Consider the following 22,112-nt stretch of genomic DNA (forward strand, 5'->3'; position numbering starts at 1 on the left):
TCCAGCCTCCGCAGTATTTTGCTTTTATATGAAGACAGAATTGTGTTCATCTGCACCAGCTACACAGTCTAAGAACCAACACTCACTACTCAGGCTCTCATCTCACTGCTTACAATGGTCACTTGGGTGAAGCACTGGAGACCTGAGAGTTGGTGAAACCGTACCTGGATGAATCCAGACCCTTGGGACAGCAAGGGTGAAAAGGGTGAAACATGTGCCTTTAAAAAGTAACTTTGTTGGAGTAAACAGCTGCTTACCTGGTGGTTACCTCGACATTTCTCACTTCCCATAAAGCTGAATAAAATGTGATCCCTGGTATGTTCTTCAGATAGTTGAATGGAAAATACCTCTCCATAGATGCAGCAGACATCTCATGCAGATCCAGATAAGGAAAGAACTGTCGCCCATAAGCATCTTGGAAAGGGGGCATTATTAAGGACAAATATGATAGATCTCATTGAATACAATAACTGACTTAGTTTCTTTAGTAAGAAGTTTAACAACACCAGGTTAAAGTCCAACAGGTTTATTTGGTAGCAAAAGCCACACAAGCTTTCGAGGCTCTGAGCCCCTTCTTCAGGTGAGTGGGAATTCTGTTCACAAACAGAACTTATAAGACACAGACTCAATTTACATGAATAATGGTTGGAATGCGAATACTTACAACTAATCCAGTCTTTAAGAAACAAAACAATGGGAGTGGAGAGAGCATCAAGACGCCTGTCTTGATGCCCTCTCCACTCCCATTGTTTTGTTTCTTAAAGACTGGATTAGTTGTAAGTATTCGCATTCCAACCATTATTCATGTAAATTGAGTCTGTGTCTTATAAGTTCTGTTTGTGAACAGAATTCCCACTCACCTGAAGAAGGGGCTCAGAGCCTCGAAAGCTTGTGTGGCTTTTGCTACCAAATAAACCTGTTGGACTTTAACCTGGTGTTGTTAAACTTCTTACTGTGTTTACCCCAGTCCAACGCCGGCATCTCCACATCATGACTACCTTAGTTTCTTTACTCAGACATTATAGTTAAACATCTCTTCAAGAAACCTAGGGTGAAACAGTGAAGAAAATTAGCAAGACTGAAAATAGCATCAGCTAATCAAGCAAATAATAGCTAGACTGTGTCAAACTTGTGTCAAGCCTGTAAACTATGAGAGGAATGCTGAAAGACAAAGAACTTCACTAAAATCTTGGTAAAAGAATGAAGTAGAAGAAGAAATAACACAAGTCCTGATTTAGCCATGACGAGGATCTAAGGAGCAGGAAGAGTGTGTAGATTTGCTTATTTACCGTGTAAAGGAATAAGGGATAAAAGAATAAAATTCTGCAGTAGCATGATCAAAGTGAAAATATCAAAGGAACATCAAGACATAAGAAAGATGTAGGCATAACAACCAGCTGGAGACTGGAAGCGAGAAGGATTGCCTAAGAGATGGCAAACCTTTTTTCCGACGCAGGACTCTCAGAGGTATTAGAAAAACAAGTCCAGATGTGCAAAGAGCATTTCAGTAAAGAGACTCGAGTTGATATGTAAACAACATGGAACATTTTCTGATTCTTGACACCAAGCGAATCAGGTGCAACACTGGCCAAATCTTTGTGCACCACTCACAAAGTTTCTTGCTGTCTGATGATGGGTGAATAAAATGGCTCAAACTTTGTGACCTTGGCTGAAGACATCTCTCCATTTCAGGTATCCATAACCTTAATTTATCACATCAGATTTGACTGTCATTTTTGCAATGTATACATGATAGCTAAGATTTTGATGACAACTAATCAAAACAGATTATGGTTAGACACTCAAACTATTGGAGGGAGGAGAGATTTTGGCCAAACACAAAATTGCGCGATATTTCAGATTTACTTAGCAAGGCTTTTTTGAGAGGGAAAGAAAAGGATACATACAACTCCTGCTCCCAATCCACAAACGTTGCCTAGGATTGATGATTCCGGTATAAAGAGTGCCAGGAAGAGTAAAATGAATGGGAGGTAAACCAATTTGATGGTTGTTATAAAGATAACGTGATTCATCGGCGAAAGAAATACCGACATCCCCACAAAGGCAAATACAACTACAGTAAATCCCTGAATGTCTTTTAGGTTTTGCAGTCCGTAAAACATTGAACCAATCAAAGCATAGATGATTCCAGCGAGAACTGTAAACAGGAGAGTGAGGTACGCATACTTGACTGTTCCGACGTTCTTCTCCATAGCACCACCGAAATACCACAACGTAAAAACGTTGCACACCAACGCACTCATACTCTTATGGATGAACATATAACTAAGCAACCTGTATACTGTAGTTAAACAAAAAAGAAATACATGTTAGTGATACAATATAGTTTATATAATAGTCATTGTGGTTGAAAGCAACAATGAATTCCCTCCATTCCCAGAAGATGGTGACCTCCATCTTACATCCTGTGCAAGTGGACATCCTTAAGCTGAAATTCTCCAACTGTTCACACCCTATCGTTGTTGCCAGAGAAAATTTGACGCTCAGCTAAATCTCCATTCACTGCAGCAGGACCAGAGAATCCCAGCTGCAGACAAGGTCAGAGAATCTGGCCCTTAATTTGGAGCGTGTTAGCAGACTATTCAACTATGGAATGCTAGTTATCATTTATTACTCAAACACACACTTATTCAGCACTGGGCACAGAAAAGCAATCAGAAGCTGAAGCCATAAAGGATTAACCTTTTCCTACTCTTGGGGCACTGAGATCACCTGTCATACATCCATGACATACAGTTCCGACGTGCCACAGCGAAAAACCACACCGACCTCCTCAGAAGACAAACACGGGACACGGTGGACAGAGTACCCTTCGTCGTCCAGTACTTCCCCGGAGCGGAGAAGCTACGGCATCTCCTCCGGAGCCTTCAACATGTCATTGATGAAGACGAACATCTCGCCAAGGCCATCCCCACACCCCCACTTCTTGCCTTCAAACAACCACGCAACCTCAAACAGACCATTGTCCGCAGCAAACTACCCAGCCTTCAGGAGAACAGTGACCACGACACCACACAACCCTGCCACAGCAACCTCTGCAAGACGTGCCGGATCATCAACACGGATGCCATCATCTCACGTGAGAACACCATCTACCAGGTACATGGTACCTACTCTTGCAACTCGGCCAACGTTGTCTACCTGATACGCTGCAAGAAAGGATGTCCCGAGGCATGGTACATTGGGGAAACCATGCAGACGCTATGACAACGGATGAATGAACACCGCTCGACAATCACCAGGCAAGACTGTTCTCTTCCTGTGGGGGAGCACTTCAGCAGTCACGGGCATTCAGCCTTGGATCTTCAGGTAAGCGTTCTCCAAGGCGGCCTTCACGACACACGACAGCGCAGAGTCACTGAGCAGAAACTGATAGCCAAGTTTCGCACACATGAGGACGGTCTAAACCGGGATGTTGGATTTATGTCACATTATCAGTAACCCCCACAGCTTGACTCCTGGACTTGCACAATTTCACAAGCTGTACTGTCTGGAGACAATACACATCTCTTTAACCTGTGTTGAATGCTCCCTCCACCCACATTGTCTATGCATTTAAGACCTGGCTGGCTGTAGAGATTTGCATTCTAATCAGTATTCTGTAATTTGATTTGTGTGTCTGTGCCCTGTTTGAGAACAGAGACCACTCCATCTGACGAAGGAGCATTGCTCCGAAAGCTTATGGTATTTGCTACCAAATAAACCTGTTGGACTTTAACCTGGTGTTGTGAGACTTCTTACTGTGCTTACCCCAGTCCAACGCCGGCATCTCCACATCATACATCCATGACCACAGATTGAATTTATAAATTCCTGATCCTTGTGGATCAGTATCACAGTAAGTGATTAATTTACCCACTCAAATCACCAAGGTGCCTAAAGGAAACAAACTCAATCCAAAGTCCTGACGTTAAGACCAGGCAAACGGTACACATACACAAAGTGTCAGTATTCCCGACTCTGACATGATAATTTAGGAGCAATGAGCCTGGTGCAGAACACATAAGAACATGTTGCTTTGTCAAGTTAATTTGAGTACCCCATCACACAAGGGATAGATTAGCATGCTGTTCTCTGTAAGCTTTTCGTATTTATAAGCTGCATATCCAACTCAAACTCCTCTCAAGGGGGCAAAAGAAAAAATTGCAACTATTCAATATGCACCACATGAAAGTATACAGTTTTAAATAGAACTTTAATTGTGAAGAGCTGTAGAAATAACAAAATGTACTATTACAGCTGTCATTAAAACAGAAAAGTAGTGTCTTCATATTTTTTCTTCTCCCAAATTTCTGAAAAGAAAAATGAAAACACATTTTTCCTCGATTTTCCATTTTGGGGATGGTAGCAAATTATACTACTCTGGCATTTATTATCCAAGCTCAAATCTCAGCAAGTAGCCAGATCAATATCACCAGCCTAACTTCAGGTTAACAGAAACGCAGTGTAACCTATTGTTCTGTGAACATTAGGCAAGAACAGAGTTAAAAGGGGGCATGAAAAAGCACTGGCAGGTAAGATTAGTGAGAATCCCAAGATATTTGATAAGCACATTAAGGGGAAAAGGATAGCCACGAAAAGAGTAGGGAAGCATTCTGTGCGTGGAACCAGAACATTGGTAGAGTGTTAGACAAATACTTCACATCTGGCTTCACTTGGGAGAAAGAGGATGTAGGTACATAATTCCGGGAGAGGAATTGTGAGATTCACTAACAGTTTGACATAGGGAGTGACAGGATAACTATTGGAGAAAGCTCTGAAGAAGAAAGTGAATATCCACTAGGATAGGTAAGGTTTGATCAGGGTTAGTCAGCATGGCTTTGTCATGCCTAACAAATTTGATTGAATTTTTCATGGTGCCTGAGAGTGCAGTTGAGGGAAGTGCAGTTGATGTAGTTTATATGGATTTCAGCAAAGCCTTTGACAAGGTCGCACATGGGATCCACGGTAACTTGGCAAGATGGATCCAAGACTGGTTTAGTGGTAGGACACAGTAAGAAGTTTAACAACACCAGGTTAAAGTCCAACAGGTTTATTTGGTAGCAAAAGCCACACAAGCTTTCGAGGCTCTGAGCCCCTTCTTCAGGTGAGTCCAACGCCGGCATCTCCACATCATTAGTGGTAGGAGGCAGAGGATGGTGGCAAAAGGCTGTTTGCGTGACTGGAGGCTGGTGGTGTACCGCAGGGATCAGTGTTAGCTCCCTTTTGTTCGTGATAAAGATGAGAATGTGGGGGGACAAGTACGTTTCCGGATGGACAAGTACGTTTGCGGATGACATGAAGATTTGCAGGGTAGTTAATAGTGAGGAAGAAGGTTGTATGTTACAGAAAGATATGGACTGGTTGGCCAGATGGACAGATCAGTAGCAGATGTAAGGTGATGCACTTTGGAAGGAGTAAAGACAAGGGAGTACTCAATGAGTACTCTGTTCCTCTTAGTGTCCTGAATGGCAGGACACTAAGAGAAACAGAAGGATCTTCATGTGTTTGCCACAGATCCCTGAAGGTGGCAGGACAGGTTAGCAGGGTAGTTGAGGGCATACAAGATATTTGCCTTTATCAGACTTGGTATAGATTATAACAGCAGGGAGGTTATGTTGGGGCTCTACAGAAAAACTTTGGTTAGGCCATAGCTGGAGTTTTGCTCGCCTCACTATTGGAAGGATGTGATTATACTGGAGAGGGTACAGAGGAGGTTCACCAGGATGTTGCCTGGGATGGAGCATTTCAGCTATGAAGGGAGGCTGGTTAAGCTGAGGTTGCTTTCTTTAGAACAGAGAAGGTTGAGGGGAGAACCTGATTGAGGTGTATAAGATTGTAAGGGGTATGGACAAGGTGAATAGGAAGCAGATGTTCCCCTGGATTGAAGAGTCAATAATGAGGGGGCATAATTTTAAGGCGAGGGGCAGGAGGTTTAGAGGAAAGGTTTACTCACCCAGAGGGTGGTGGGAGTCTGGAATGCACTGCTTGGGAGGGTAGTAGAGACGGGAAACCTCACAACCTGGAAAAAGTACGTGGATGAGCACTTAAAATGTCATAACGTCCAAGGCTAAGGGCCAAGTGCTGGAAAGTGCAATTAGTGTAGGTTTAGTGCATTTCTGCTGGTGCAGATGCGATGGGCTGAAGGGCCTCTTCTGTACTGTATGACTCAGATGAGCACAGTAAGAAGTCTCACAACACCAGGTTAAAGTCCAACAGGTTTATTTGGTAGCATGAGCCACAAGCTTTCGGAGTGTTGCTCCTTCATCAGGTGCGTGGGAGTTGTGTTCACATATAAAGACTCAAACTCAATTTACAAGATAATGGTTGGAATGCGAGTCTTTACAGGTAATTTTGCAGATTACCTGTAAAGACTCACATTCCAATCACATTCCAAGATTGTCATCTATATCAATGATCTAGATGATAATGTGGTAAATTGGATCAGCAAGTTTGCTGATGATACAAAGATTGGAGGTGTAGTGGACAGTGAGGAAGGTTTTCAAAGCTTGCAGAGGGATTTGGACCAACTAGAAAAATGGGCTGAAAAATGGCAAATGGAATTTAACGCAGACAAGTGTGAGATATTGCACATTGGAAGGACAAACCAAAGTAGAACGTACAGGGTAAATGGTAGGACTCTGAAGAGTGCAGTTGTACAGAGGGATCTGGGAATACAGGTACAGAATTCCCTAAAAGTGACGTCACAGGTGGATAGGATCGTAAAGAGTGCCTTTGGTACATTGGCCTTTATAAATCGGAGTATCGAGTATAAAAGTTGGAGTGTTATGGTAAGGTTATATAAGGCATTGGTGAGGCCGAATTTAGAGTATTGTGTACAGTTTTGGTCACCTAGTTACAGGAAGGATGTAAATAAGGTTGAAACAGTGCAGAGAAGGTTCACAAGGATGTTGCCGGGACTTGAGAAGCTGAGTTACAGAGAGAGATTGAATAGGTTGGGACTTTATTCCCTGGAGTGTAGAAGATTGACGGGAGATTTGATAGAGGTGTATAAGGTTTTGATGGGTATAGATAGAGTGAATGCAAGCAGGCTTTTTCCGCTGAGGCTAGGGGAGAAAAAAACCAGAGGGCATGGGTTAAGGGTGAAAGGAGAAAAGTTTAAAGGGAATATTAGGGGGGGCTTCTTCACGCAGAGAGTGGTGGGAGTGTGGAATGAGCTGCCGGATAAAGTGGTAAATGCAGGGTCACTTTTAACATTTAAGAAAAACTTGGATGGGTTCATGGATGAGAGGGGTGTGGAGGGATATTGTCCAAGTGCAGGTCAGTGGGACTAGGCATAAAATGGTTCGGCACAGACAAGAAGGGCCAAAAGGCCTGTTTCTGAGCTGTAATTTTCTATGGTTCTATGTGGCCCTGGCTCACCAATCAACACGATCATGGCAGATCTTCTACCACCTTCCCGCACTCTCCCCATATCCCTTAATTTCTTTAGTATCTAAGTATTTCTTGACTTCTGTCTTGAATATGCTCAGTGACTGAGTATCCACAGCTCTCCAAAGTAGAGAAGTCCAAAGATTCACAACCTTTTGATTGAAAACAAATTCTCATCTCAGTCTTAAACGGCCACCCCACTATTCTGAGACTGTGGTACTGTGTCCTAGATTCCAAAAGATTTTCTGACAAATTATATTCGATTAGTATTTGTACTGCTGATTATTACAATTAGCTCCTCTGCAATAATAAATCTTGCAAATGAGTCTGACTACAGTATTTAACTTCAGCTGTACGATGTGACTGCTTAGTGTTTTCCAACTTTCAGAGACTGCTTAGCCATGGATTAGTGATCAACATCCTGACACTCCAGTGCAGTACTGGAGAGTTAAAGATGTGCCTTTTTTCAGATATGTTGTTAAGCCAGGGCCCCACCTGCCCTCTCAGATGGATGTAAAAAAATCCCATGGCAAATATTAAATACCAGGAAGGGTACGGCTAACGTCCTGAGCATTATTTATCTCTCAATCAATATCCCTTGAAGAATACTGAGAGTCAATGGCTTGAGGTTGGACTGGTTTTAGATTGAAGGTGGTGTAGGGTGAACAGTTTTGTGCGTGCTCTATAGTCTGTGGGGAATTTTCTGGAGGTGAGGTGCAGCATTTGCAGCAAGTAGAATGGAGAGCAGTGTTGTTATAATGACAGCCTTGGTTGACCCCAGTTTTCGCTGAGATAGGGTTTGTAGGATTGGAGTGAATCACGGCTTGCATGTCACTGTGGAGCAGCCAGAAGATTGTGACCAATTGAGGGCAGCCCAAATGTAAGAATGCTCCATAAGCCTTCATGGTTGATAGAGCCAAAGGCTATTGTGAGGTTAAAAAAAAGCCACGTACAGTGAAGATGACGTGGTGCCTCTCAATGGGTGAAACTACACTGCGGCCGGAGTGTCATCACCATTTACGCCAACGGAATTTTCTCATCCCGCTGCAGTGAATGGAGATTTGACTGGCCAGCAAATTCTCCAACCTCGCAGCAGCGGGAGCATGGCGTGAACAGCTGGTAAGATCCCACCCTGTGTTTCTGGAAAGAATTACTCTGCCACTGGGAAACAGTTGAGCAGGATCCTTGCAATCATCTTCTTTGTGGCAGTCAAAGGGAGAGGCTCTGTAGTTACCAACATCGTTCTTGTTTCCCTTCTCGAATATAGTCAAGATCACAGTGTGCCCAAGATTTCCTGGCATACATTCTTTCTTCCCAGATAAGTAATGAGGTAGTACGCCCTGTCAGAAATGTATCTCCACTGCTTTTCAGAATTTCAGTAAGAAGTCTCACAACACCAGGTTAAAGTCCAACAGGTTTATTTGGTAGCAAATACCATAAGCTTTCGGAGCTCCGAAAGCTTATGGTATTTGCTACCAAATAAACCTGTTGGACTTTAACCTGGTGTTGTGAGACTTCTTACTGTGCTTACCCCAGTCCAACGCCGGCATCTCCACATCATTTCAGAATTTCAACAGGGATTGCATCTGCTCCAGGGACTTCATGGTTTGCAACCTTCAAATTTTTTTTTCAAAATTAGGCCAGACTGGAGTAACACCGACGCTGAGCCCGATGAAGTTTTGAGCAATGGGGTTGAGGATGTTTAAGTTGAAGAGTCTCAGTTGAGGAGTTCTTCAAAATGTTCTCTCCAGCAAGCACTGGCTGCCTCCCTGTCCTTGATGAGCTCCTCTCCACATGTGGCTCTTAGTGGTGTACGGCCTTCCACAGATCAGCTTGATAGCACTGACAATAATCCTCTCAATATCAAGATGTTTTCTGCTCTGGACTGCACTGGTTATATCGTAAGATCTAAATTCTGTCTCTGTCTAGCTAATATCCTACTACATTTAAATTATCTCACCGATCTACTGCCCTCCCTAACCACTGCAATGATTGAGAATTTGAGCCTATGTCTGACTACTTGTTTGACTGGTTTTTCAGCTTCACCTGTTCCTGGCCAGAGGTCACGTACATACCTGCATATGAGCGCACACAGATCATGCTAACATCTCACAGTAACACCCACCTAATCTCACTGCACACCCAAATCCATCATCTAAATACTCTGAGGCTTGGAAGATGTCATCATTACACCGCTGGATATTTTGCACATCTCAAATATGGAAAATGGAATTTGAAACATCTCACTATCCAGGCGCCCAGACCAAGATAAAAACAGAAAGAAAAGTTGAAAAAACTCAGCAGGTCAACCAGCATCTGCAGCAGAGTATTGACGCTTCAAGTCCAATACGACTCTTCACTGAAGCTGAAAAGATGTGACGAGTTTTGTGCTGTTGAAAAGGGGTCGTATAAGAGAAGATCAAGGATATGCTAGAGTGCAGGATCAGTGAATCACTAGAGTGCAGAAGGAGGCCATTTGGCCCATGGGCGGCATGGTAGCACAGTGGTTAGCACTGCTGCTTCACAGCTCCAGGGTCCCGGGTTCGATTCCCGGCTCGGGTCACTGTCTGTGTGGAGTTTGCACATTCTCCTCGTGTCTGCGTGGGTTTCCTCCGGGTGCTCCAGTTTCCTCCCACAGTCCAAAGATGTGCGGGTTAGGTTGGTTGGCCAGGTTAAAAATTGCCCCTTAGAGTCCTGATACGTAGGTTAGAGGGATGAGCGGGTAAATATGTGGGGGTAGGGCCTGGGTGGGATTGTGGTCGGTGCAGACTCGATGGGCCGAATGGCCTCCTTCTGCACTGTAGGATTTCTATTCAAAAAAAGCCTGCTCCAACAATATCCCACCCAGGCTCTATCCCCATTACCCCTTATATTTATCCTGCTAGTCCCCACTAAGGGACAATCCAACATGGCCGATCCACCTAACCTGCACATCTTTGGACTGAGAGAGAGGATACACACGCAGACACGGGATGTGCAGACTTCACACAGACAGTGACCCAAGGCCGGGAATCGAACTCGGGTCTCTAGCACTGTGAAGCAGCAGTGCTAACCATTGTGCCACCCTTATAGAAAGAAACCCTCCAGTGCAGAAATAGGCCATTTGGCCCATCGAGTCTGCACCGACCACAATCCCACCCATATCCACCCGCTAATCCTTCTAACCTACACATCTCAGGACACTAAGGGGCAATTTTAGCATGGCCAATCAACTTAACCCACACATCTTTGAACTGTGGGAGGAAACCGGAGCACCCGGAGGAAACCCACGCAGACACGAGGAGAATGTGCAAACTCCACACAGACAGTGACCCAGCCGGGAATCGAATCCAGGGACAGCTGTGAAGCAGCAGTGCCAACCACTGTGCTACCGTTGCCGCCCTTGTTCCTTGTCATGGAACAATAGGTGAAGGCTACCCCCCTCCCCCCTCAGTCTGGGAGCCGCAGCACCCTTACCTTGCAGGCGGCTCTGGAAGTGTCCCAGGGTGAAGGTGTGCTCATCCAGCACCTTGTACCTGCAGGTCAGGTAGAATATGATCCATCCGAGCAGGGCCGTGGAGACGGTGGCACAGGGCAGCACGGGGATCACCGATTTGACCATCCGCACCAGGCTGGGCGGCTGGCTGGGACGACGTGTGCGCTCCTCCCCGCGCTCCGCCATGACCGGCAGCAGCAGCAGCAAGCTCTCCTGGTCCCTCTCCACCACCCGGCGGCCCAGGCCTCACAGTGACGCGGCGTGCATGCGCGCCGGGCCACCGCACAGCCCGTCGCCATAGCGACCAGTCCTTCCCCTCTCACAGTGTCACTCTCACAATGTTCACTGCACTGGAGCATTGTGCTCCTGATTGCATCCAGCTCCTTCCATCCACAGCTTTACTTCAGTTAGCTCACTTTTAAAGTATGTTTATTTTATTTCTTTATGCTTAATGTTTATTTATTAGGGTCGCAAGTAGGCTACATTAACACTGCAATGAAGCTACTGTGAAGATCCCCTAGTCGCCACACTCCGGTGCCTGTTCGGGTACACTGAGGGAGAATTTAGCACGGCCAATGCACCTAACCAGCACGTCTTTCGGACTGTAGGAGGAAACCGGAGCACCCAGAGGAAACCCACGCAGACACGGGGAGAACATGCAGACTCCACACAGACAGTGACCCAAGCTGGGAAGCGAATCTGGGTCCCTGGCGCTGTGAGGCAGTAGTTCTAACCACTGTGGCACTGTGCTGCCCCCAGACTTCATAAAGTTGCCCTTCACACCCACTGGACTTCTCAAAGTGCTTTACAGCCAATTATGTTCTTTTGAAAGTGTTGTCACCGCTGTAATGTATAACCCAGCTGCCATTATGCACACAGCAAACTCCCGCAAACACCAAAATGATAATGATGAGATTATTGCCCAGGTCTTCTGGTTTGATTTATTATTGTCACATGCATCTGGATGCAGTGAAACAAAGTTTTTTATTGCACGCCATACAGACAAATTCATAGGGGAGAAGGAAAGGATAGGACACAGAATATAGTGCCACAGTTACAAATGGGGGGGGGGGGGGGGAGAAAGATCAACTTAATATATGATAGGACCATTCAAAAGTCTGATGGCAGCAGGGAAGAAGCTGTACTTGGATCGGTTGGTACGTTGTTTCAGACTTTTGTATCTTTTTCCTGACGGAAGAAGGTGGAAGAAAGTATGTCAGGTGCATGGATTCTTTGATTATACTGGCTACTTTTCCGAGGCAGCAGGAGTCAATGGATGGGACGCTGGTTTGCGTGACAGTCTGAGCTACATTCTCACCTCTTTGTAATTTCTTGTGGCCTTGGTCAGAGCAGAAGCCATAACAAACTGTGATACAACCAGAAAGGATGCTTTCTATAGTGCATCTGTAAAAATTGATGAGAGTTGTAGTGGACATGCTGAATTTCCTTATCCATCTGAAAAAGTAGAGGTGTTGGTGCGTTTCTTAACTATAGTATCGGTGTGGAGGGACCAGGATAGATTGTTGGTGACCTGAACACCTAGAAACATGAAGCTCTTGGCCATCTCCTCTTCATCACTGTTGAATGGACAGGGGCATGTCCTCCACTACGTTTCCTGAAGTCGGTGACTCTTCGTCATTTTACTGACATTGAGGGAGAGATTATTGCCCTTGCACCATTTCACCAGATTCTCTATCTCTTTCCTGTACTCCGTCTCATCACTGTTTGAGATCCGACCCACTACAAATGGAGTGGAATTTGGCCACGGAGTCATACATGTATAAGGGGTATAGTAAGGGGCTGAGGATACAGCCTTGCAGGGCACCAGTGTTGAGGATAATCATAGAGGAGGTTTCGTTACGTATCCTTACTGATGGATATCTTTCCTGATGGTCGTAGTCCAGGGCACGGTTGGAGACTAGACATACTCCAGAACGTGCACTACAGGACATCTCACAGAGGTCCCAATGCAAAGACTCCCTGGGAATTGCACAGGAAGTTCCAACTCCTGATAGACAATCCCCTTTGTGTCTGGAATTCTGTGCAAGATTCTTCAACTCTGACTCAGAGTCAAAGATTTTGGGGAGGGTTCCAACTTACAGAATAGTCACCCAGAAAATGTAGAACAAGAATAACACCATGTCTAACTCCTGGTATAATACAGCTGACACCACATAATTTCCCCCCGACCTCCCAACACATCCTGACCCTCCGACAGCCCAACTCCCCATTCCTATGGCACTCTGACTCTGATGTGGAGATGCCAGCATTGGACTGGGATAAACAGAGTAAGAAGTCTCACAACACCAGGTTAAAGTATTGTCTCCAGCCAGGACAGTTAGTGAGATTTTGCAAGCCCAGGCAAGTCGTGGGGGTTGACGACAATGGATGAATGAACACCGCTCGACAATCACCAGGCAAAAGTGTTCTCCTCCTGTTGGGGAACACTTCAGCGGTCACGGGCATTCGGCCTCTGATCTTCGGGTAAGCGTTCTCCAAGGCGGCCTTCATGACACATGACGACGCAGAGTCGCTGAGCAGAGACTGATAGCCAAGTTCCACACACATGAGGACGGCCTCAACCGGGATCTTGGGTTCATGTCACACTATCTGTAACCCCCACGACTTGCTGGGCTTGCAAAATCTCACTAACTGTCCTGGCTGGAGACAATACACATCTCTTTAACCTGTGCTTAACCCTCTCTCCACTCACATTGTCTGTACCTTTAAGACTTAATTACCTGTGAAGACTCTCATTCCAACCATTATTTTATAAATTGAGTTTGTGTCTTTATGTGCCCTGTTTGTGAACTGAAATCCCACTCACCCGATGAAGGGGCAGTGCTCTGAAAGCTAGTGGCTTGTGCTACCAAATAAACCTGTTGGACTTTAACCTGGTGTTGTGAGACTTCTTACTCTGACTCTGCCCAGTACTGCCACCCAATGACCCTCTGAATCCCCCCCCAACCATCCGACTCCTGCTGAGCCCCCTCTGCTGACCCAACCTCACCACCCAATCACCTTACCACCCTACCCAATAGCCACACATACTCATTCAGTAACACAGTGAAGAGTTATTTAAATGTCCCAAAATTTTTCATGGTGATAGTGAATGATAGTGATAGTGAATGAAATCTTACCAAAATATAGCAGTTAATGCCACAAAAAGGTGCTGTGGCTTGGCTTCCTCTGTTGCTCCTGCCCCAAGAATAAATTTGAGGACAGACAAACTCTGCATTTCTTGAGAGGTTTGAAAGCCTGGTGGGAAATGTGAGGCTCTGGCACTGTGTAAAATGATGGTAGCAAAGTGGCAATTGGACGGTGATAACCACCCCTTGGAAGATTTGGCCCAATCTGTTTTTGTGATGTTGATTGAGGGATACCAGGGATAAGTCCCCTGTTCTTCTTTGAAATAGTGCCATGATGTCTTTTACATCCACCAAAACTGACAAATGTACCCTCAGTTTAACACTCCATCTGAAAGACAGCACCTGCAACAGATCAGCACTCCCTCAGTACTGCAGTGGAGTATTAGCCTTGATGTTTCAGCTCATTTCCTAGAGTGAGGCTATTTTGATCAACCAATTATAGCAGTGGTTTGCTGTTGTTTTCTGCAGTGTGGTTGACCAGGAAATACTCCCGCACTTACTGCCGACCTTCAGGATTTAAAGGCTGATAATCAAGCTCAACCAGAGGGAGAGTCACTATCACTGCAGAACAGGATCTCCTGGTTAATTAATAGGGTGATTAAGTCATCAATCAGGGACATTTAAACCTCCAAGCCATAGGTGGCTGCTTTGTTATAGAGACACAAGCAAATACTTCCAAATTATGACAAAACTAATATAAAAGTGAGTCAGATCCAATTCATATCCCACAACTCCACATTGACTGTAAATCATAGATGAGTGATTAAAACTGTAATTTTTTTGTAATACAGCAAGTGATTAGGATTTGGAATAAGGCAATAAATCAAGGGTGACTTGATGAGGCTTAGGAACGAAAGCCTTTATTGCCAACAAACAAATAACCATATCTACAAATAGGGTCAGACAGAATAACTACACGACTGTTAACTTCTCCCACCTGACTCCAACTGCAGATCCTCCCCGTACCTGGGATTCCCCACTCACGCTCAATTGGCTCAGCTTTCCGACTCAATACCCGCTAGGGTCGGGCCCGACCATGTGGCCCTCAGGGAATGCATCTTTAAAGGGGCCACACTTCTCTAAATACACTGCCTACGAGGGCAATGGGGGCAGAATCAATGAAAAGGGAATTAGACAACTATCCGAATAGAAAACATTTGCAGGGTTGAGAGAAAAAGGTGAGGGAGTGGGACTAGCTGAGTTGCTCTTGCAGAAAATAGGGACAGCACAGTGACACAGTAGTTAGCACTGCTGCCTCACAGCGCCAGGGACCCAGGTTCGATTCCCGGCTTGGGTCACTGTGTGGAATCTGCATGTTTTCCCCATGTCCGTGTGAGATTCCTCCGGGTGCTCCGGTTTCCTCCCACAGTCCGAAAGACGTGCTGGTTAGGTGGATTGGCCATGCTAAATTGCCCCTCAGTGTATCCCAACAGGCGCAAGAGTGTGGCGATGAGAGGATTTTCACAGTAACTTCATTGCAGTGATAATGTAAGCCCACTTATGACACTAATAATTAAATTTTAAAACTTGAAACTTAGGGACAGAAACAATGCGCCGAATGGCCTCCTTCTATGCTGTAACCATTCTATGTGAGGGTCAGTAACATTTTAATTTTGGGTCAGAACTAAGTAGATCTGTAGAAAGGCATTGCTCTACATTCTTTTGAAGAAAACAAAATGAAAATTGCTGCCTAATTCTTCAAATGATGACAACGTGCAAATCTTCAATAAGGTGACGACATGCTCGGTGGAAGAAATTGTATTTCTTCACTCTTCAAGATACTGTTTGTATATTATCATATTCATATTGTAGTATAATACTGTATTATGAAGTTAGTCAGTAAGAAAGAATTTGTGTTTACATAGCTTATCGTATATTTAAAATGTTTCATAGACAGTAAATTGCCCTTCTGCAACCAATGGGCAGCTCAAGGAATGGAGTATCCAATAGCTGTGTTACTTTGTTTTAAAACATGTTTTTGGTTTCTTGAAAAGTATATCTCAATTTATGTCATTTAAAAAAAAGGTGAGGCCATGCAAATTTGATTTGTTTTCTATTGATGGCAACCCAGTTATCCATAGCGATCATTTACAAAAAGCCATAAATTGCTATCATTGTGGTGGATAGAAAATGCCATCAGCTCATTTTCACCTAGTAATTAAATTGTTTAAAGAATGAACATTGCCCAGGACAGTGGGAATATTTTCTGTTCTTCAAGTAGGGCCACGTGATTTTCAATAGCTGTCCGAACCACTGGAATAGGATGTCGGTTTAACATGCAAATACTTTGAGCGGTGCAGCCGCCTCTCTGTACTGCTCTTTTGTTGATTTAGAATTTGCCCTCAAATCCTGGAGCACACAAGTTGAGCCCACACAATCTTCTGGCTCGGAGGTTAGAGTGCCACACAACGTACAGGTGATATGGTCATATGGTCAAGAAAGAACTTGCACTTTTTTGTACAGTGCCTTATTATGCCTCTCAGACACATCTAAAAGTATTTCACATGCGGTTCAAGGACTTAATTTACAAGTTGTCACCCCCCCACAGGGCTCAAGATGTAACACCTGTGGAATGGAACGCTGCTAACCTCTATGTGTTGTCCCAGGAGTAATGAAGCATGAGGAACAATGTGATCTAAGTTACCAATGCTTAGCTGTCCATCTCCTCCCAAAGCTCTCTCATTCACACCTTTGTATTCAGCACTCTTTACCTATTCTGATCTTCAATATCCCTTTTCATAGAGGAGTCAAATGTGAGAATGAATCCAATGGTCCAGGAGCTTTTCTATGAATTTTCAATCGAGGCAGGAGGCGAAGGAGGGAAAGGTGTGTGCACGCACAGCTCCAGCAGGAGGCACTGCATGTGGGGCAAGGGCAGGGGGAGCGTGAGCATCAACAAGAAGCTAAGGAGCAGAGGCCCAGACTGCAGAGATGACTGGCGAAACCAAGGGTCTATCTCACCCATGAGTCTCCTTTCAACAAACAAGTGAGAGGCAAGGCTGCGACTGTCCAGAGATCTGTCCACCTCATATGACACTTACAGAATCATAGAATCCTGCAGTGCAGAAGGAGGCCATTCGGCCCATTAAGCCTGCACCGACAACAATCCCACCCATGCCCTATCCCCATAACTCCATGCATTTATCCTAGTTAGTCCCCCTGACACTAAGGGGCAATTTAGCATGGCCAATCCACCTAATCAGCACAACTTTGGATTGTGGAAGGAAAGCGGAGTATCTGGAGGAAACCCACGCAGGAGAATGTGCAGACTCCACACAGACAGTGACCCAAGCCGGGAATCGAACCCAGGCCCCTGACGCTATGAGGCAGCAGTGCTACCATGCTGCCCCTTGCTCTGAGAAGACCTGGCACTGTGGAATTGGAGGCTTCCCCCACCAATTCCTATATGGGAGAAAATTCATTTTATCGATGGACTATCATCCACTTACAACGATGTTTGGACCTCATACCGGGATTCCATCACAGTCAGTGAGCAGAATGCAGAGATGGGCATTTGTGTTGTCAGCACACATGTAAACAATCAAGTATCATCAGTCAAACCTGCACAGAAACGCTGACGGACTCTCCCAACTACCTTTACCTAATAGCTTTTCAATAAACAGTTTATGTGGAAATATTTTCTACTTCAAGCAAGTAGATAACACTCCTGTAACTACAGGACAAGTTAAGCAGCATACCAGAAATAATCCAGTAGTGTCAAAGGTTTTGGACATGGTGCTTTGAGGCAAAACCTCAAAAGCAAACAACACAAATACACACCCATCCACCATGCCGCAGAAAATAAACTAACATGAATAAAAATGGAAAAGCTCCAGGGGACAAGAAGACAACAAGCCACAGTATAAAGGCATGGCATCACAAGGGGCAACAAAGGTTGGACGTGGGCCAAACAAAAAGTGGCAGAGCAAATAAAAAAGGGGACATGTCCTCCCTCAGATCGACCCCACAAACCTGAGTTAAAGCCATATTCCACCCGAAGACTCAAACTATCTGTCCAGGGAGGTTGTTTCTCCTGGGGAATGAGAGTCACCATTCCACCATTATTAAAGAACTGTGTATTGAACCAATTATTGTAAGGATGAAGGGGATAGCCAGAAGCTATATTTAGTGGCTGGGGCTTGATGCTGAAATCAAGGAAAAGGCAGGTGTAGTAATTCAGCCAGTTTCCTGTCGCCAACACCATTTATTGCACACCAAAGGAAAATGCCGCTCCCATGGCTTACAGTTAGGTAGTCTTCACCTCAGGATCTACAACTCTGATCCAAGTAAGCTACAGACTTAAAAACCCTGGCTGGCTGCTTCCTGTCGGGCAAGCCTCCGCTCAATCAATAAGGTCACTCACACTCCATGAGGCTAGACCTATTAATGATCCTCTGTGGCCTTTGTGATCATCCTAACAGCAGGAATGTGTTCGTCTTGTGCAAAAGTGCGAAACCTGCTGTCATCAAGTCCATTACACCCATGGGAATGCTAGAAGTGGCATGGCAATGGGTACATGTTGAAAGGCCATACGTTTCTCATTCTAGTCAATGCTCACTCAAAATGGCCTGAAGTTGCCATCATTAAATTGAATTTAAAGTGACCAGGTGTGTAGATGAGGGTACTGCAGTCGATGTGGTTTATATGGATTTCAGCAAAGCCTTTGACAAGGTTCCACATGGGAGACTTATAAGTAAATAAATGCACATGGGACACAGAGTAATTTGATAAAGTGGATTCAAAATGGGCTCAGTTGTAGGAGACAGAGGGTGATGATGGAAGGCTGCTTTAGTGACTGGAAGCCAGTGTCCAGTGGCGTACCACAGGGGCCACTGGACACTGTTGGGCCCCCTATTATTCGTCATTTATATAAATGACGTAGATGACTATGTGGGGGATAGGATTAATAAGTTTGCGGATGACACAAACACTGGCTGTGTGGTTAACAGTGAGACTGAGTGTTTTGGGCTACAAGGAAGATATAGATGGAATGATCAAAGGGGCAGCTAAGTGGCAGATGGAATTTAACCCTGAAAAGTGTGAGGTAATACACTTAGGAAGGAGTAATTTGACAAGGAAGTATTCAATGAATGGTAGGACACTAGGAAGTTCTGTGGAACGAAGGGGCCTTGAATTGTTTGTCCACAGATCTCTGAAGGCAGAAGGGCATGTTAGTAGGGTTATGAAAAAAAGCATATGGGATACTTGCCTTTATCAGTCAAGGCATAGATTACAAATACAGGGAAGTCATGTTGGAGTTGTATAGAACTTTGGTAAGGCCACAGCTAGAGTATTGTGTGCAGTTCTGGTTGCCACATTATGGGAAGGATGTGATTGCACTGGAAAGGGTAATCTATTACCTTAAACTACTTGTCTTGGAATCATAAAACCATGTAAACTGAATGAGGACATTGGGCAATGCAAAGGGACCTGGGTGTCCTAGTGCATGAATCCCAAAATGTCGGTGTGCAGGTGCAGTAAGTAATTAGGAAAGTTAACAGAATGTTATCATTCATTGTGAGAGGAATTGAATACAAAAATAGTGAGGTTATGCTTCAGTAATACAGGGAATTGCTGAGACCACTGCTGGAATGGTGCGTACAGTCTTAGCCACCTTATTTAAGGAAGGATATAAATACATTGGAAGAAGTTTTGGGAAGGTTCACTAGACTAATTTTTGGAATGGACAGGTTGTCTTATGAGGAAATGTTGGACAGGCTGGGCTTGCATCTGTTGGAGTTAACAAATGTAAGAGGCAACTTGATTGATCTTGATAAGGTCATGAGGGATCTTGACAGGATGAAAATAGAAAAGTTGTTTTCTCTTGTGGGAGAAGTTAGAACTAGGGGTCACTGTTTAAAAATAAGAGGTCGCCCATTTAAGGCGGAGGTGAGGAGAATTTTGTTTTCTATTAATCCTGGGGACCCGGGTTCAAATCCCACCACGGCAGCAAGGGGAATTTGAATTCAATTCTGGAATTAAGAATCTACTGATGACCATGAAACCATTGTTGATTGTCAGAAAAACCCATCTGGTTCATTAATGACCTTTAGGGAAGGTAATCTGCCATCCTTACCTGGTCTGGTTTACATGTGACTCCAGTGCCACAGCAATGTCTCTCAACTGCCCTCTGCCTAGCAAGCCACTCCTTCTCAAGAGCAACAAGGACTGGGCAATAATTGCTGGCCAGCCAGCGATGCCCATGTCCCATGAATGAATTTTAAGAAACAAGATTGTCCCTTATTTGAGGCCACTATCCTGTGTCCCAGGTCAAATGCTGGCAGAGTGCTGTTTTTCCTGTAATTTGGTCATTTAATTAATCTCGGGGAAAAAGATACAAAAGTCTGAGGACACGTATCAACCGACTCAAGAACAGCTTCTCCCCTGCTGTCATCAGACTTTAAGTGGACCTACCTCACATTAAGTTGATCTTTCTCTACATCCTAGCTATATAGTTAGTGGATCCCAAGAAAAGGAATTGTGGAATGTCTAAGAGATGGTTTTTTGGAGCAGCTTGTAACAGAGCCTACTAGGGAACAGGCAATTCTGGATTTGGTGATGTGTAATGAGGCAGACTTGATTAGGGAACTAAAGGTGAAGGAACCCTTAGGGAGCAGTGACTACAATATGATAGAATTTACCCTGCAGTTTGAGAGGGGGAAGCTGGAATCAGATGTAACGGTATTACAATTCAATAAAGGTAACTACAAAGACGTGAGGGAGGAGATGGCCAGAGTTGATTAGAAAGGGAGACTAGCAGGGAAGACAGTGGAACAGCAATGGCAGGAATTTTTGGGGGTTATTTGGGAGGCACAACAGAAATTCATCCCAAGGAGGAGGAAACATGCTAAGGGGAGGACGAGGCATCCATGGCTGACGAGGGAAGTCAAGGGCAGCATAAAAGAAAAAGAAAAAGCATACAAAGTGGCGAGGATTAGTGGGAAACTAGAGGATTGGGAAGCCTTTAAAAGCGAGCAGAGGACAACTAAAGAAGCAATAAGGGGGGAAAAGATGAAATATGAGTTTAAGCTAGCTAATAATATAAAAGTAGGAGGAGTTTTTTTCAATATATAAAAAGTAAGAGAGAGGCAAAAATAGACATTGGACCACTGGAAAATGAGGCTGGAGAAGTAATAATAGGAAACAAAGAGATGGCAGAGGAACTGAATAATTACTTTGCATCAGTCTTCACGGTGGAACTCACCCGTGCTCCAGGAGAATCAGGGGCACAGGTGAGTGTAGTGACCATCACTAAGGAGAACGTTCTGGGGAAACTGAAAGGTCTGAAGGTGGATAAATCACCTGGACCGGATGGACTATACTCCAGGGTTCCAAAAGAGATAGCTGAGGAAATTGTGGAGGCATTGGTGGTGATCTTTCAGGAATCACTGGAGGCAGGGAGGGTCCCAGAGGACTGGAAAATAGCTAATATAACACCACTGTTTAAGTAGGGAGGGAGGTCGCAGACAGGAAATTATAGGCGAGTTAACCTGACTTTGGTCATTGGCAAGATTTTAGAGTCCATTATTAAAGATGAGATCACAGGGTACTTAGAAGTGCATGATAAAATAGGACTGAATCAGCATGGCTTCATCAAGGGGTGGTCATGTCTGACAAATCTGTTAGAGTTCTTTGAGGAGGTAACAAGGAAGTTAGATAAAGGAGAACCAGTGGATGTGATTTATTTAGATTTCCAAAAGGTCTTCTGGTCTTACGGACTGTAACACTACATTCTGCACTCTCTCCTTTCCTTCTCTATGTATGGCATGCTTTGTCTGTATAGCATGCAAGAAACAATACTTTTCACTGTATATCAATACATGTGACAATAATAAATTAAATCAAATCAAAATCATGCATGCGCAGTACCTGCTGTCCCGCTGTTTCGGAGCTCTCACAACCCTGGCAGCACATTCTCCCTCTCCCCACCACCACCTTATTCTCACAGACCACATGAGTGTCCCTTAGCCTTCTCCGAGTTGAGTTGGTCACCGTGGTAACATCTTTGGTAACTCTCGATTTTGTTGCTGTCTCAACTCATCCGATGCAGAAGCCCTCATCCATGCCTTTGTTACCTCTATACTCGACTATTCCAA

The 22,112-nt window shown here is 44.6% G+C and overlaps 1 protein-coding gene across 7 annotated transcripts in view; it reads right to left on the reverse strand.

The window, feature by feature from the left end:
• rhbdd2 (rhomboid domain containing 2) overlaps positions 1 to 11,214 on the reverse strand; it is an 87,573-nt gene extending 76,359 nt beyond the window's left edge. For 6 of the 7 annotated variants that reach the window (XR_013499104.1, XR_013499103.1, XM_078225143.1 and 3 more), the window contains exons 1-3: positions 10,849 to 11,214; positions 1,904 to 2,302; positions 258 to 414 (exon numbers count right to left, since the gene is read on the reverse strand). Coding sequence is in view for 5 of the 7 variants with exons in the window: in XM_078225143.1 (XP_078081269.1) it covers positions 258 to 414; positions 1,904 to 2,302; positions 10,849 to 11,053 (761 nt within the window). In the remaining 2 variants the exon portion in view is untranslated. The remainder of the gene's footprint in view (positions 1 to 257; positions 415 to 1,903; positions 2,303 to 10,848) is intronic. The other variant, XM_078225144.1, reaches the window with a different exon arrangement.
• Positions 11,215 to 22,112: the final 10,898 nt, after the last annotated feature.

This window comes from Mustelus asterias, chromosome 12 (genome assembly GCF_964213995.1).
Source record: "Mustelus asterias chromosome 12, sMusAst1.hap1.1, whole genome shotgun sequence".
Classification (NCBI taxonomy): Eukaryota; Metazoa; Chordata; class Chondrichthyes; order Carcharhiniformes; family Triakidae; genus Mustelus; species Mustelus asterias.